At 39.0% G+C, this 17,620-nt stretch overlaps 1 protein-coding gene across 1 annotated transcript in view; it reads right to left on the reverse strand.

Annotated features, from left to right (window-relative positions):
• Window positions 1–800: 800 nt before the first annotated feature.
• The window catches only part of kctd16b (potassium channel tetramerization domain containing 16b), a 159,934-nt gene continuing 143,114 nt past the window's right edge, over window positions 801–17,620 (reverse strand). Inside the window, 1 exon segment of the mRNA XM_030154951.1 lies at window positions 801–4,110. Within this exon segment, the coding sequence (XP_030010811.1) occupies window positions 3,647–4,110 (464 nt within the window). The 3' untranslated portion in view covers window positions 801–3,646.

Consider the following 17,620-nt stretch of genomic DNA (forward strand, 5'->3'; position numbering starts at 1 on the left):
TACTGTTAGCTGTACTTTACCTGTCTACTCCATGGCTTGACACAGTGGCTTGTAAAACTGCAGGAGGGGGGGGTGGGGGGTGGGGTTTACATTAGTCCCCTGATTTCAGCTCCTGCAGCCTTCTGTCATCACTACAGTGGATGTCAGGCAAGAGAGCGGGTAAAAACAAGAGCAAAGATCAAATTTGTAGTTTATGGTGTATGGATTGAATCACAGCGTCACCTCATCAGCAGAGGAACATAGAGGGAGACACTGGTGGCAGTTTGCACCGTGCGCTGTGAATTACATTACAAATCAGAAATGGCGCCTGCAAAACATAAATGAAAACGTGTGCACTGTTTTGTAGATGAGTTTGTTTATTTGCATATAGCGCAAGGAAATAGGATGTGACTAGAGAGACGTCCTTGGAGATGCATTTGGAGACACACTGTAAACGCGAGTGTGAAGTGACATACTTAGAGCCGTCCACTTGGGATCAGATCATGAAAAACGTGTGTTAATGCAGGTCTGAACAGGCCCTTTGAGTCTTACACTTATCACCCAGTCAGGTTGGAAACACCCTCAAACACTTTTTAAAGCTTTAAGTCAGCACTTTCACCTCATACTCATTGCTGCATTTCAGATCCAATATGCTGGAGTAAAGCACCACTACTACAAAAAAAAAAAAAAAAAAAATCCCTCTCTTAATGCTTTCTGACAGCACTGATATCAAAAGCTAAAAAGTCTCATATCTTTCAACAAACTATTCCTCCTGTCGTCTACTGGAAATTTTACATATATATATATATATATTTTTTTTAATCTGTTGATTGTAATCCAGCATGCTTAAACTGTAGCGACTGCCCTTGCACTGTCACACAAATGTGCTGACATTCCTTTTTTATTATGCTGTTGTCTCAAAAATAGACAGACTTTTCATTTGTTATTGTGTGTACATAATATGTTATAGCTATGCATTATATTTCCGTTCATCACTGATGGCCCACCGCTCTATATGATCAAACAAAACAGTCCATATTACATTAGCGTCAGTCTACTGCATCACTAAGAACAGAGAAGCAGCCACGCCCCATGAATCTGCATGTTATATACAGGGAGTATAATACATAATTCTGGTTAGGTATGATTTATGATGTTTATTTACATATGATATGTGATGTGGATGAACATTTTTCACCTTCAACTGATAAATGACTTTAAAATGAAAATGTAATATTCAAAAAAAATGTAGAAAAATAAGTGATACTCATTGTATTGACAAGATGAAGATGGGTGGTTGGTTTGTTTCTAGCACCTATTGCAACCACATTACTGTTAAACATAAGCCACTGCAGACACTGGGTACAGTAGAAGTGGAAACATTTTGACTGCTCATGCTCATTGTGTCATTTACATAAATCACACCACTTCCCTGACAGGAAATATATTATGTGGAAAAAAAAATAAGGGCAATAGAAATCTATTAATTTTAAGGATTTGGGATAGAAAAATAAATATAGCAAAGCATATTCTTAATTTTTTTTTTTAATTTATATTAACACATCAGGGGCTTTTAAATGAAATAAGTTTATATTTGTATTTAATTATGTGCTTTTCATTCAATTGTATACTCTGCATTTTTATAAACTAAAAAAGCATATAAGAAGATCCCCCTTTGTCCTTGCTCTATTTCCTTGGACCTTCTATTAATATTTATATTATAATTAAATCCATCCATATATCCCATTTGCTATTCCCAAATATACATTTTTTTTTCTGATGCTGTCAAATATTTAATAATAAGTCAGGTATCTATCCCCAAATTCTTCACTCAAAGACAATTACTTTACCCCTCCACATACACACACAGAGGTTTACTGTTGTTCTAGATTATTTTAATATTTCTAAACTCTCATTTTGACACTATAAAATGGAAGTTTACAGTAAGTGTGACATGTTTTTTGTGCAACACACCATTTTTAAGTATGCTCTAACTTCACGTTTACTGTTTATAAATATTTATGAATATACTCTCTTCTACATACAGCATATCTCTTCACAAAACAAAGCTTGTGCAACCATTCCTACCTCCCGTCATCTTTAAACAACATCGACTATAATAATGTCACATCATCATGAAACACTCACCATCATAAACCTACACTTCTTATGATTCACTACATCAAAGAGTATTTGTGTCGTTTGTGTGATCAATAATGCAGTTTGTGTTGTAAAGTAAATGGTAAATTATATGATCTAGCAAGTATTTCCCATTAAGAGAAATGTTAGTTTAAAGAAGTTGAGTCGTTCTGAAATAACTGCCCGCTGTGTTCGTTTCTGTAAATGCATGCACACATGTACATACTGCAAATGAATTCACAAATGATGGCTAATATTCACTACATACATTAACAGTTTGTCTTTGTCAGTAACCCAGGGACTTCATTTATAACCGTAAACAAGAGCCACATCTCTCCGCTCTATTACTAGACACGATCATCAATGACTATTGATTAGCATGTCAGCCGTCCAGGCAGAAAGCATCAATCTGTGTCAACAAGCTGAGCAAACCGAACAATTCTATCTCTCTCTTTATGGTATGTGATACTGAAAATGGTGAAAATGACCACATGAGTTGTCATCTTGGAGTGTTTTTGCCAGTAAATGAATGCTTTGTGAGTGTTCTGATCAACTTCTTAATGTAATAAATGGTAAAAGCCAGTGCTGTAAATGTAATCACATATTGAATCTTTTTTTGTTTTTTGACTAAAACTATTAAAATTTAAAATTAAACTGTAGTTTGACCATCAATTCAGCCTCATAGTCTTTCAGCTATCCTTCAAACAGCAGCTGAGGCGTTGCTTTACATTTAGCAAGCACAGCAAAAATGAATTCAATGCAGTGCAGTTGGATTCACTCAGGGTACTTTTGTAATATAACTCGATACATGAAGAGGGGGAATTAATTGTGGTGGTGATAAAGTCCTACCTCCTTCTGCCTCAAAAATCCCCAAATGTTGGCTAAAAGTAAAGTAATCAACCCAGCTGTTTACGCCACCCTGGCAGCAGAGTGCTCCGAGTGTATTTATAGTGAGAGCACTGTCGGGACAGCATGAATTATTAATGGACCCTGATGCAGATTTATCTGTGACCTCTAGGCCACCTGGGTGCAAACACACACATACCTACACACATACTAAATCAGTATTTGTCTCTGTGAGCTAAAATTGTGACTCTTTTGATGGGTTTCCATTCGAATGATGACAGGTGACTTTGCGTCCAGTCCGGTAAACCCTCAATTACCCCCAGTGTAGCCGTTAAGTGAGCCTCCATTGGTTTGGTCGGTTCATTGCGGAGGTCTTTCGCCCACTTTTATTGGTCCTCAGGGATAAATTAGCTCACCGTGAGTTCTGAAGCATTCAGCAAGGTACAACACATACAGTACATAAAGGCCTATACTACATACACACATACATACTACGTACATCAATAAGAGAGCAGTCTGGTGTTTATGCCTCTGTCTTGCTTCTGTGTTTAACCTAACAGCATAAAGGTTCCCCCAGAAACTGGATTTAGTGATATCTCCCTTTTTTGTTGCAAAAGTCATGATCAAAAAAACATGTAAACTGATCCTTGGCCTCAGATTTCTGCTGCCTCTGTTTCCGGGCTCAGAGGCGGTACTTTCTCAGTAGGTCGGCCTGCCACATGTACTTCCTCTCAGGGAACCTCTCCGGGATCTTGATCTTGCGGAAGTCTTGAATGCACTTTTCCAGCTCCTCCTCGACCGTGAGCTTCTCCTTCGCCTGCCTCTTCTTGCACGTGCTGGTGTCGCGGGAGCTTGCCGTTAGCGTGCGCAGCAGGTCGCTTTTCCGCCGCTGTTCAGACTGCTGGAGCATGGCCACAGGGCCCTTTTTCAGCGGTCTATCCAAGGTTTGGACATTGGCATGGGGGTGCTGCTGGCGACTGACCGGGCCACAGATGACCGTTCCTTGGGGAGAGCTGGCCTCTGACTGGCTTTCAGAGCTAGAGGTGGAGAGGTCGTTAAAGGAAGTGCCGCTTTCACCCTCTCCATCACCCTTATGGTTCTTGCAACAGCAGTCACAAGGTGGGGATGACCAACGAGATGGACCACCTGGATAGACAGAAAAGAGAAGGCACATTAGAGCACATTGAGAGCAATTTTTTTCCCCTCCTTTCTTTTCTTTGGAGCTCCATCATTGAGAATATACAAAGAAAAAATATGAGACAGTGACACAAAGAGAGGCAAAAATGAATGTGACAGTAGAAGAAAGGTAAAATAAGAAGCAGTGAAGACACACAAAGAAGAAGAGTCAGGTAATGCCAAATGGCTATCACCTAGAACAAAGTGACATGACATCAGGGACAACTGGCTTGTTTCCAGTCTAATCATGGAAGTGAGCTGACTGACTGTTTGACAGGCTTCATTGTCCACAGAACTACCTGCATGAATCCACTCCGTCATTTAAAACAAGTGGAGAGAGGCTGCAATCACACACTGAAAGTCCACATTCACAGTCTGTAAATGCATTTAGCTAAAAAAAGAAAAAAAACAACAAAAAACTGGCATCTACCTTTTCTAGTTACAATAGGAGTACAAATAGAATGAACTGTCTAATCTGTGTAATAAAAATGTGAACCTTTTTTAATGGTAGCTCAGAGAAGTGATGTAACTAGCTTAACTAGTTCAGTACAGAGGTCAGTGTATTTGGTCCTTTTATTATGCTGTGTCTAGACTGGGGGGATCAAAATTGGTATTACTGGTGTATTTACAGTTACATCAAACACTATTTTACGCCAAAATTGTTGTATGAGTTGGCTTGTATGGGCTTACATTAGTACAAACTCAACACCCTAACAGTTATGAAATATGAATCATCCTATAGCTCACAGTTGTAAAACAGTTTTATGGAGTTCTCCATTTGATCTGCAGAGTGGAAATGTTCAAATTCTCACTGAAACATCCAATGAAGTCACTGCCACTGTCCCTGCACATCAAAAGAAGAAAATCCAACCATTTCTGCCTCGGAACCAACTTGTATTTGTGGACATGATGTGACAGTGTTATGTATATAAAAAAAATTGCCCTCATGGGGGTCATGGGGGCTGAGCCTGTCCCAACTACTAACCGGAGAAGGTGGGGTATTCCCTGGAGATGTCGCCATTTCATCACAGGACTGACATATTCAGATAAACAACCATTCGCTCTCACATTCACAATTTGTCCAATTAACCTATTGGCAAGGCTGGAATCAAACCCAGGACCTTCTTACTGTGGCCATCGCATCAACATGCCGCCCCAGTTCAATTCAATTCATTTTTTTTGTTTAATGTACTACCAGTAATAATATATGATTATATCAAGAAACTTCACAAATTCAGATCAAAGCCTTAAAGTGTGAACTACAGAGAGAGTAAACCCAAATCCAAATCCCCCAGGACCACGCCCAAGGTTGAAAAACAGAACAAAACCAGGATCTTAGTAGGTGGCCATCTGTCTCAACCAGCTAGAAGATAAGATGCAAAAGAAACTGAGAAAATTTAAGGGTCTGAAGTCTGTGCTCCACTTCTGTCAACTTCCTCTACGTTGGCCTACTGAGCCCAGGGTTTCCAAGTTGTTGTTCTGGAATGCCAGAACTGACTCTAGAGGAAACATTTCATTAAAACCGAAAGTGTAGGAACTTCATTAGCTGAAACATGGCATGTGGCATGGTTGGCATGGCATGGCACTTCAAATGATTAATTTCCTGCAGCTGCGATTTGCAGTTGAAAGTAATACGGACATTGAAACCACAAGTTTTTTGACCTTCATTCATCAGATCAGTATTTAGTGTTAAACACACCAGATCTGATAAAAAAAAAAAGCAGACTCGACAAGCTCTTATGTTTCTTAAGAGCACACGAATCCAAAAGTGTTTTCTATTAAACATATCAAGTATTTTAATTTCAGAGGAGCACTTAGAGCTGAAGTGCTACAGGTCTGAGGAGGCTTTCTATTCAACTGCTTCCCTCTCAAAACTGTCAGTAACACAATTCATTCACCAAACTCGGAGCTTACACTGGCTTGGAGTTTGTTAACAAGTTCCTGAGTTTGTCAGTGTGGATGAGGTTAAGGCGCCCGCCCAGTGGATGGTTCTGGACCAGTAACGAGACAAAAGCACTGATCCACAACTGCTGGTGAAAACAATCAATTGCCCAGCTGAGCCACAGTGTGAGTCCACAACCAGTCTCAGACTCAGAAGAACCAGAGAAGCACCACACCTCTTCACTGCAGGAAGCGACCATTTATTTTTCATACTAACCTTGTGAATAATTGAAGGGGTATCTGTTGCTGATGGACTCCTATCTATTTAGCGAGGAGAGACATCAAAACCCTTGAGGGCTGCACACATGGAATGGTTTATAGTTATTGTAAGGCAGCGGAATGGAAATCAATCCAAACTATATTTGGTCTTCTGAGTAGCCCTCGTATATGACTACCGCATATCATGACCATGTTTATGTGCACATACGGTAAGTAGAAGTATTTTTGTTGTAGGCCCTTACACAGACTCCCCGGCAAAAGCATGATATTCAGAACAGAACCAAATACTCACACACTTTCACAGCTGCCTGTATGAAATAAACATCACCTATCAAAGGCGATGACAGAAATGGAGCATAACGCTATGTGTCACCAGTAGCAGCCGGGATCTCTTTAATTATCGCTGGCATTTACAACTCCCAATAAACACGCTCAATCACACTTGTACACACACATAGACAGATAAGGTAGTATGTTATATAACTATAACAATGTAGTCAGCAGGTGCACAATTACAAAAGAATGAGCCTCAGATAAGGAGACTTAATCATATGCAACTACACAGTGAAAATAACTCCATGAAAAGTACAATAACATCTTCTTCTCAACCTTTTGTTTAGGACCACGTGAGTTAATTTATGTCACCATGTGGATCCAAGGCCCTGTGATCGATGAGGTGCGGACCTGTAATTGGTGTTTTGAAAAATGGCCCCAGACTCTTGTGAATTGTTAAACCTGCCGGTAGCCAACCTGCCTGTCCAAATAAAATTAACATGACGTGATGGTAAAAAGCAGCTCTGAAAAATGTCACGTCTTAAAGAGTCTGGGTGTGGGTGTGGGTCTGCGCGCAACTCTTGCATCTCTTGATATATGACATTCGGATTAAACTTTGGCATTTCGTAATTATATCCTCCTCCATTTAGCTCTTCATACTCGAAGTCTTGACAGTGACAAGATGCTTTAATTTACAGGTTTTGCAAATGACTATTAGATTCACCAAGACTAAAGACAACCGGGAAGGGGGATCTGATTCATCACTGTGACCATTTCAGATTTTCCATCAAATCTGGAGCTTTGTGACAAATTGTTCGGCAAATGATTTAATGGAAGTCATTTTGAAAGACTTCAAAGCAGCAGCACTAATAACTGAGATTAGTCAAACAAGTCATTTAATGGGATCTCTATCCTCACCTACTCTTTAACAGTTACTCTTTAGCGTTCCCAGAAGAATACATCAGTATGCAGCGATGATTCGTCATGACACATCCAGTTATGTTCGGAGTAGAAATTATTTTCCCTGAAGTGAAAAAAGCGAAGAACTGCATTTTTAGATGATTACTAACACGATGTGGTTACAGTGCAGTGAGAATGGAAATTAAACATTCACTTAAGAGTTTTTATTATTATTATTAGGGATGCACCGATACCACTTTTTTCCAAACCGAGTACGAGTACTTACATTTGAGTACTTGCCGATACCGAGTACTGATACGAGTACTTAATAATCCCATTCCAGTTGTTAGTTCCTTTTGTAAATGTGCTTTATTGTCGTTGTCATTTGTCTGGAAAAAAGTGCTGCTACTGACATTTAATGTGTTGGAATGAGCGTTTCTCAATTAATCCACAAGGGGGCGCCGCTTTGAATTAACCATACTGGACAAATACCACGAAGAAGAGGAAAGTTTTTTGAGAAGATGAAGAAAAAAGTCAGTAATAACAAACATGGAGACGACGGAGGCAACACTAACTTGATACTAATTTTGCAGCGTTTTCACTGGTAAGGTTTAACAGCTTAGCTTCAGCCGGTAGAGAAAAGAGAAATGAGCGAGAAGTTTGGTTTTCACTTCTGTTGGCAGCGGTCCGCACCACTCCGTACTCCCGCTGGTATTCTCATTCTGTTTACGCATCCGCGAGCACCTGGTAAAGGGATGGAATGTACGCAGAGGACGGACAGAATGGTGCGTCCATATCTGTCTGTGTCTTTAACGTTACTTGCAGTCAGCGTTACTTTTATCGTCATTTATTTTGAAAAATCTCCACACTCTTCACACTCCCCACACATTATTCCACCGCCACGTACCTGCTGCACTGAACTGTGAATGTCACACGGCTGTAAGTGGTATCGGTGCATTTGTATCAGATTACTTTTACGAGTACAAATACAAGTACACACACTGAGTATTGGAGCCGATGCTGATACTCGTATCGGTATCGGTGCATCCCTAATTATTATTATTATTATTATTATGCATTTGTCCCTTGTTTCCCTTCTGCCAGACTAATTGGCTTGTATATGTTATTTGTGTTGGACCATAAAATCTGTAATTAACCCAGCAACAAAAATCTGGCAAAATAAAAGAATCCACAATGTGATGCAGCAGCAGAAAAATACCAATTTTTGATAAAAATGCTTGGAAATACTTGGTATTGCATTGCCTTAATTGGCTGAACTGCATCCTCAGAGTTTATACCCTGGATATACCTAATTACATTTTTTTTCTGACTGCAAATGGGTGTTTTATTTTGTCTGTGTACACCGCACAATCAACATATTCAGAGATGGGAGGCTATGGCTGTACTGCTAAGTGACAGATTTTTATTATGCTGGGGAAGAATGGCGAATTTAGTTGAGCGAGGATGCGTGAATCGCATCAATCATGGTGAACTTCTTCTTCTGGAGCTGACATGTTAATACAGTTCTTTTTCCTGCATTATGTCTGCAATAAAAAAGTAAAATTATGTCCGTGTACTTGCTCTTCACTGTGTAATTCATCCATCTCCTATTCAAATTGAAGTAAAAGTTTTCTCCATCGGAAATAAAATGACATACATATTTCAAGGTTTTACAGTTTCAAGATCATGATGTTTCATATGTGTGATTGTCTCCAAAAATAACCCGAGGTTCATTGTTCACTGCTGTCAGCAGATGTCTTAGGTAGAGGGCGTCCTCTCTATGTGGCGTATGTCACCCATGTGCATGTCAGCATGTTTTAAAGGAGGAAGAGTGATTCCGAAGACAAAAGAAGAGGTGGAAGGTGCAATTAGGAAATATGTGGCTGAATTTCATCCATCAGTCTACAGGAGCAGAAAGAGAGAGGAGTGTAGAAAATGGATTTAAGATTCACATTTGAGGTTTGTTGAGTCACAGAGGTCTTATTCTAACATAAAATATGTGTTTCAATAACTGGAACAGTTAAGGACTGACTGGTCTCAGGCCAGAACTGAACTTAAAATTACACACGCTTGCACAGTGCACATCTTACGGCGATGTTTTTATAATTTTCTCTGTATAACAAATGTCTTCAACTGCTAAATGTTCTTGCTGCTGCTTACTAATATAACCTCAATGATTAATAGACTGGAAATACTAACAAGCCAGGAAACAAATGCTCTAATAAACTTACAAGAGTACTGCAGGCAAACATGTTACGTACTGGAAGCAAAAAGTAACACAATCATTATAAATGTCCCCTCTTTAAAACTATAGCACAGACTGGTTTTGATGCAGTGTCCAAGAGATCTGTGCCATTGGTAAAAGTGCAGCCTCAGGGTCCAAAAGGCAGGCATGTGACCTGAAGGCAGCCAGTGTAAAGGCAGACCCACGGGGTACAAGAAGGGAAGTGAATTAGGCGCTTCTGCCTTGAGCAAAACATGTAATCAGCTCATTGGTTGTTCTGTGCAGCTCCTGGTTGAAACAGTCTAAGTAGTTCTTGTGCTCCTTAGTAATTTTGCACTCTAACCTCCAAAGTCACACATATGTTTTAGTGCTGTGAATCAGTAATTAAAACATTTACTGATTAATTGTACAATCTGCTGTGAGTACTCATGACTCATTGCCTTTTTTCCCCAGAGACGTTCAGTGTGCATGTAGTGACATATAAAGGTAAAGTTGCACCTCAGCTACTAAATATGCAAAAGCCAGAGTTTTAATAAGGTACCTTAACACGGGAAGCCATATGTCATTACACAGAAAAAAAAAAAAAAAAAAAGGAGCAGGGGTTTATTCTGAGCTACTGTAGAAACATGATGGCACAACATTACCTTGCCTCATGAAAACACAGTGGTTCTTATTTTTAGGTGATACACCAATGAAAAAACCCTGATGAATGTTGTATTTCTGCAATTACATTGTCCATCCTAATACCTAACGTTAGCATTAGCACATAGCACATATTAGGAGCAAAGACCTGCCATTGAAGGCACTCATGTCCAGCACCAGATCTTAGTCAGTATCTTATTCAAAAGCATTAGCAAGAAAATTAGCCTGTTTTTGGCTTGAACCCTCTACTTGAGAGGCCAAAAGGGTAACTCATACACACTGGAAGATTACGACTGAAATGTAAGGAGATATATATAGGTAAAATAATAGAATGTAGAATTAACCAAAAGGATGACTATTTTAATTTAAAACTCCATTCTTCATGGCTTCAAAACAGATATGCAGTTTTATTATTATTATTTTTATTTATTTATTTATTTATTTATTTATTAGGGACCGCGCACAATTTCAAATGTAATTGTTGCCGTTTGATGTGTCGTGCCAGAGTTAGCTTTTGACTAATTTAGGGTGCTTTCACATTGCGTACCTGAGTTCGTATCATACCTGAATATGCTCACACCTTTCCCGCAGGTGTTGCATTCATACGTATGTACCACGGCCCATGCCCAAGTATGAGTGGGTGTTACAGGGCCAAAACAGTAGGTGGCGGTGTGGAAGGAATTCTGTCGCTATCCAATAAACGCGGAAGTCAGAAGAAGACAAACCCTTACGTCATCAACTGAGCAACTGTTCTGTTCTTTTGTCTAAACAGGCAATACTTGTCTATCTGTTAGCCTGTTTGAGGTAAAGTGAAGAAGAGCGACCTTCGTTGTCCCTGATATATCCCCGAGTGGTTCGGTCGATAAGGTGAGCCTGTGCCGCACAGATCCGAGGCTTTTTCAGGAGACAACAGGGTCATTTCTGTTGTCGGAGTGGTGATTATGTCACTTCCGGTTTCAGGTATGTATCGCTTTCACACTGCAATGTACCGTACTGGAGTCCACACAGTCCGTACCCAGGACTACCTTCTCAGCTGGACTCGGGTACGGTACTCGAGCACGGAGCGTTTGCATTCACATTTATAGAATTAAGCGGACTTTGTGGTTAAACGTACTTGAATACGGACTCGGGTAAGCGCCCTTACATCTGCAGTCCCCCTGCAGGGCACGATAAAAAAGACACACAGACAGATAACAGTACTTACAATAATGATAATAATAATGGATTAGATTTCTATAGCATTTTTTTGGTCACTCAAAGCGCTTTACATTATTGACCCATTATTCATTCGTTCTCACATTCTCCCTCTGGTGGTGGTAAACTACATGTGTATGCATAGCTGCCCTGGAGCAGGCTGACAGAAGTGTGGCTGCTAATTCGCACCTACAGCCCCTCCGACCACCACCAAACATTCATACACCAGTGGGAGTGGCACTGGAGGCAAGGTGGGTGAAGTGTCTTGCCCACAGACACAACGGACTGACTACGACAGAGTGGGATTCGAACCGGCAACCCTTCGGTTATTGGACGACCCACTCTACCATGGCCGCCTTTACAGATAAATACCCCCTCCTCACACACATACACACACACACACATACATACAAACATATTTTGTCAGCACCAAAAAAAAGTACAGAGTTAAATCAGTGGTTGCAGATTTGAGTGGTTTTCAGATAAGTTTTTAGTTGGGATTTGAAACCATTTATGGTCCTGCAGCTGCTTATGTCATCTGTTATTGCACAGGTGTCAAACATGTGGCCCGGGGGCCAAAACCGGCCCTCCAAAGGGTCCAATCCGGCCCCTGGAATGAATTTGTGAAATGCAGAAATTAACTGAAGATATTAACAATCAAGGATGTTAGAATCATTTTAGGTCAATTCAATCTCAAGTGGGTCAGACCAGTGAAATACTATCATAATAACCTATAAATAATGAAAACTACAAATTTTTCTCTTTGTTGTAGTGTAAAAAAAAGTAAAATTACACAAGAATGTTTACATTTACAGACTAGCCTTTTGCAAAAAATGTGAATATCTGAAATTTCTTAAGAGAAGTATGTGGAATTTTACTAATATTCGGCCTGTTACTAAATGTTTTGTGTATTTGTAGATCCACTGTGATCTGTAAGTTGTAATTCATGTGTATAAATGATAAACTGAGGCGTAATATTGTTAAAATTGCACTTATTTTTCTTCAGAATTTTCAGGTTCATATTTGTTCATGTTATGTTCAAGTACAGCTCGTAGATGTAAACATTTTCATTACAGAGTTTGACTTTTTTCACTCAAAAACATAGAAAAAAACTTTGGAGTTGACACTATTTATAAGTTCTTATCCTATTATTTATATTATTTTATTGGTTTGGCCCACTTTATATCATATTAGGTTGTATGTGGCCCCTGAACTAAAATGAGTTTGACACCCCTGTGTTATTGCATTCACTGTGTAGTGGCTTTAAAAGGAAGAGCAGATTGTCCAAAGGCTGTGTGGCAAAAAGGTTGATAACAGTCATAAGTAGAAGCTATTCTGGTGGATCTAATAACCCTAACCCTGTGGCTACAAATGTAGTTTACCACCACCAGAGGGAGAATGTGAGAGCAAATGAAAAATGGATCACTAATGTAAAACACTCATAAAGCGCCATAGAAATTTAATCCATTCTTATTAGTATAAAGTCCAGTTGGCATGCAGGGGCCAGGCCATTTAAGATCTTGTACACGAGGCTGAAGTCAGAGAAGAGTCTAAAATTTTCAAAGCTCAGTCAATTATGTTTCTCTAGAATCTTGCAATGATGGCACTGGAATGGCCTTGTATCAAATATTTTTTATAGTTTGTTTATATTGGGATTCTAGAGGTCTACTGGCAGATTCACTGGCCTGAATAATGTAATGATATATGACGAACAACAATAAATGTATTCTATGTTTGAATGCCAGTTTCCAGTTGCTAGTTTGAATGCCAGGAAAACAGACTTTGCTGAGAGTTCAGAATGATGAATCTCTGACTCCATAGAAACTAATGGGCCTTTCCCCTCAGTCACTTACTGAGACAGACCAGTCTGTTTACATTGTCAAGGGACCAATGATTGGTACGTCATGTTGCTGTTGTGCAGATACGCTTCAGCAACATACGGTCACGGAAAAATCATTAAGCCACCCCTTGTTTTCTTCCATTTCTTGTTCATTTTAATGCCTGTTGCCTGAACAAATATAACGATAACAACAAAAATAACTCATAAGACTTTAATTTCAGAGCTGATATCTAGTCATTTTCCATGTTTTCTTGATAATAACCAAAATCACTTCAGTTCTTACATCAATAGCTATGGCATTGTACTGACAAAAACAGTGCTTTTAGGCATTCCATGTTTTCTTTTCTGTCTGTTTTAGTCACATGATACCCACAGGAGTAAGTACTTGATTGCATAACCATTGTTTCTGATGATTTTTGATGGTCTAATCATTTTTTCTGCGACTGTATGCTGCATTTCACTGCATGGATATGCTGTGTATGGCTGTGGTTTCACATACACAATCTTCTTTTTATCTCAGTTTCTGGAAAATGTCCCTTATGTGGACACCATCGTACAACTGGATATAAAAAAAAACGACATTTGCTACTGAAACACTCAACGTTACCACCACTTGAGATGCTGTTTAACTAAAATGTCAGTGTCTGTATGTGTACATGTTATCTAATTTTAGTTCCTGTATGTGGCATGTTTGTCTCCTATGTGTTAGAAGGTCACACTGTCCTTTGGGCTGTTTTCGTGTTTGTGTCGTGGGAGTGTATGTACGCACACATGTGTAGCTAAAGCGAGATGATGAACCATAAGTGAAAGCCTGATGATGGTCAGTGTGTGCTTCTCTGCAGGCACCACGTGCTGCACATCATACATGTTCTGTGGATACTTGTGTTTATATTGTGTTGTTTGTTTGTATGTGAGGTATTGCATGTGTGTGTGTGTGTGTGTGTGTGTGTGTGTGTGATGCCCGTGGCCGTCCCTCAGTGTGTCAGTGACATTGGCCTTAGAACTATTATCTGTATGCCGCTGGGCAGAGAACGCGGGGCTGGTGTCAGGTGGGGTTTCCCTCCATGTCATCAGAGGTGTCAGACTGTCGAACACGCCTCTGGCCAGCATCGCTCAATGCACATACTCGCTGTTTTGTGCACGTCTGTGTGTTGCATTATATGTGCTGCGGTTGATTCATTTGATCTCGCGTTGGTTCTCTTCTGGGGAGGAGGGCTGATTGAAGCCTAATGGCTGTCACATGCTATTACAAACACACACATACACATATACCACACACACATACACATACAAAGGCTGGTTCCTGACAGGTTTTCTGTACTCTGATGTATTGATCTCAACAGGGACCCCCACAACTTGTGTCAGTTCGTAGTAAAGAAATCTGGCTGCCTCACATGTATGGAATAAAAACACACAAACACACAAACACTGGGGCAGTTCTCTCTTTTTTTTCGGATGTCATTTATACAGGGTGTATCAAAAAAACTATACATTTTGAAAAATTACCCCCAGTTCTGCATTTGAAAATTTTTGGAAGTGTCTTTTATGGATGTCGGTAGCTAGGGGTTGGTGGATATTTGTCCAAATTTACAGACCCAAGGTTTTCATGCATGAGTGAGCAGGGTTAGGGTCAGGGTTAACCCTAACCCTAACTTGGCCTGTCCCCAGTAACAATTTTAGGCCTAAACAAGTTGAATTAACTTTGAAAGGCAGGAACAGCTGCCACGGGTAAAGAAATGAGATTGACATGGTGGCCAAAGTGTTAATGCTGTAACCTGGCAATTTTGTGGAAAACAAGATGGATGCCCATGGTCCCCTCCCATGACCTTCGACTGGATTTAAATCCCACCGCTACTTCGCACAAACCAGTTTTTACTTGGATTGTGCAATTTGCCCCTGCTCACACATGCATGAAAACCTGGGTCTGTAAATTTGGACAAATATCCACCAATCCCCTACCTACCAATGTTCATAAAAGAAAATTCCAAAAATTATCAAATGCGGAACTGGGGGTAATTTTTCAAAATGGATAGTTCTTTTAATTTTATATACCCTGTAGTTTCATTCATTGTCCTAAATTATAGCTAAAACTAAAGTCTCATGAACCCATATTATATTTATGATAGAACATAGATAACAAATAAAACCATTAAACTCAGAAAATGTGTAATTTTAAGAAAAAATAAGGCTTTTATCCAGACAAACATAACTATAGTCAAAGTGAATGCACATTTATAGATCTCAGTCTTTTGTCTGCAAAACAATGTATTGCATGGAAGTGGAAAAACACCAACAAACCCAGTACTAACCAGTGGCTCAATCAGATGCTGTCTAGCCTTCCATTAGAAAGAATAACCTACATTCAGAAAGCTAAAGAGCAAGTAACTGAAAATATTTTGGAGACCCTTCATTAACTACATCGAAGAGTTAGACCTAAAAGGCAATTCATTTAACTGTTAATATTATATGTACTGTCGTTCCTGGTTTTATATGGACAAGTACACTTGTATGCCCTGGACTCTGAGAATTCCAGTGGATTCTGATTTTTGTTCAGTTGAACTACCACTGTCAAAAAAGAAGAGAAGCTCTGTTTGATGTTTTGTATGCTGCTGCTTTTTTATTTATTTATTTTTTATTGTTTTTGTTTTGAATTAAAAAGTACAGATATGTAAATGAGGGTAAATTGTGATTGATTAAAGTTAGCAACCCCAGATTTATAGGAAAATAAGTGGTGCCAGGCACAACAAACCCCGCCCTTTGCATGTAGTGTATCTTATTTTGGCATCAATCCAGCTGATGTCATCATGTCTATGCATGTGCTGATGCCAGCATATCAGTTGCCTCTATATATGTGCCAAGTCTGAAGTAAACTGAAAAAAAATATATGTTTTTACAGACATTTAAAATTTCACTCATTATAAGTAAATGTGAAACGAAAAAGATTTTAAAAATTCATAAAAAATTTGAACTTTCACCTACTTTTCCCAAAATGCAACCACATCTGTACTTGGTCACTGGCAATCTATAAACCTAATTTGGTATGAACTGAAGTAATAGTTTTGCTGCTAAAGTGTTAACAAACAAACAAACAAACAAACAAATCAAACCAAAAACAATACTCCTTGCCTCGCCTTCGGGGGGGCAGTGTTACAAATGTTTAAATGATGACTACTATATGTACCTTTGTGTAATTTTCTAGCCTTGAATATTAAAACAGAATCCATGGCCATGTAGATAGAATATTGCCTTAAACTCCCCCCAGAAAACCTTGGCTGCCTAAAAGATGGTTTACATTTTCTAAACCACTTTTAAACTATACAATTTGGACCTTGAAACTGTGTATAATTTAATGCCCATTCAATTTAATGTTCCTTTCATGAAAGTGTAAACATACCTTTTGACCCTATAATGTTAGAATAGAACATACAGTATGTGACTACTGGGTGAATATTGTTAAGTGTTGATAATTACTAGGGATTAAACTCATTTGAGAATACTTTTAATATTAACCTCCCTCAACCCCATTTTAACAGAAACACAATTGAAATACGTATGAAAAAGAACAGCCCTTAACATTAATTCAACCCATGAAGAACTAGTGCTACTTCTGTGGTCGTTCCCAAATTAATTTGTCTCTATATTTAACCTTTGTTAAGTGATTTATCACTATTTAATGTAATATTATCCTCTTTAGTTTGAGTTTTTTCAGTGTAAATCACCTGTTTTTCTATATTTATTTACGGATCATGTAGATGTTCATAAAAGCTCAGAGTAAATTCAAAGGTTATTATATCAAAAGAGAAAAAAAATGAAGAAAAAGAGACTTTTTCAGTAAAATCTATCATTAACTGAACATAAACCCAGTGTGTCCATCCACTGTCATTGATCCAACTCCATGGGTTTTACTGGTGAATTAATGATGTAGAAGATGATGGTGTTTCCACAGTGTTTTCTACGGAGCCTCTGAACGTCCAAATGGGTCATATCTGATGACCATGAAAAGATGAAAAACTGTATTTTACACCAATTATTTACATGGATTGATAGGACTAGTGGATCAACAGGTATTAAACAGTTTAGGTCAGTAAATGACTTTGGTTGACGGTGAATATTTGGGTCTTTATGGGTTAAACTAAATACTCTGTCATCAGTTGTAGGTTGATAGTGGTTGAGAGAACTGCCAACGGTAATTGGTTTTGGTCACCGGTGTCTGTTTGGGTCTTTATGGGTTAAATGTTTAGCAACTC

This window comes from Sphaeramia orbicularis, chromosome 14 (genome assembly GCF_902148855.1).
Source record: "Sphaeramia orbicularis chromosome 14, fSphaOr1.1, whole genome shotgun sequence".
Classification (NCBI taxonomy): Eukaryota; Metazoa; Chordata; class Actinopteri; order Kurtiformes; family Apogonidae; genus Sphaeramia; species Sphaeramia orbicularis.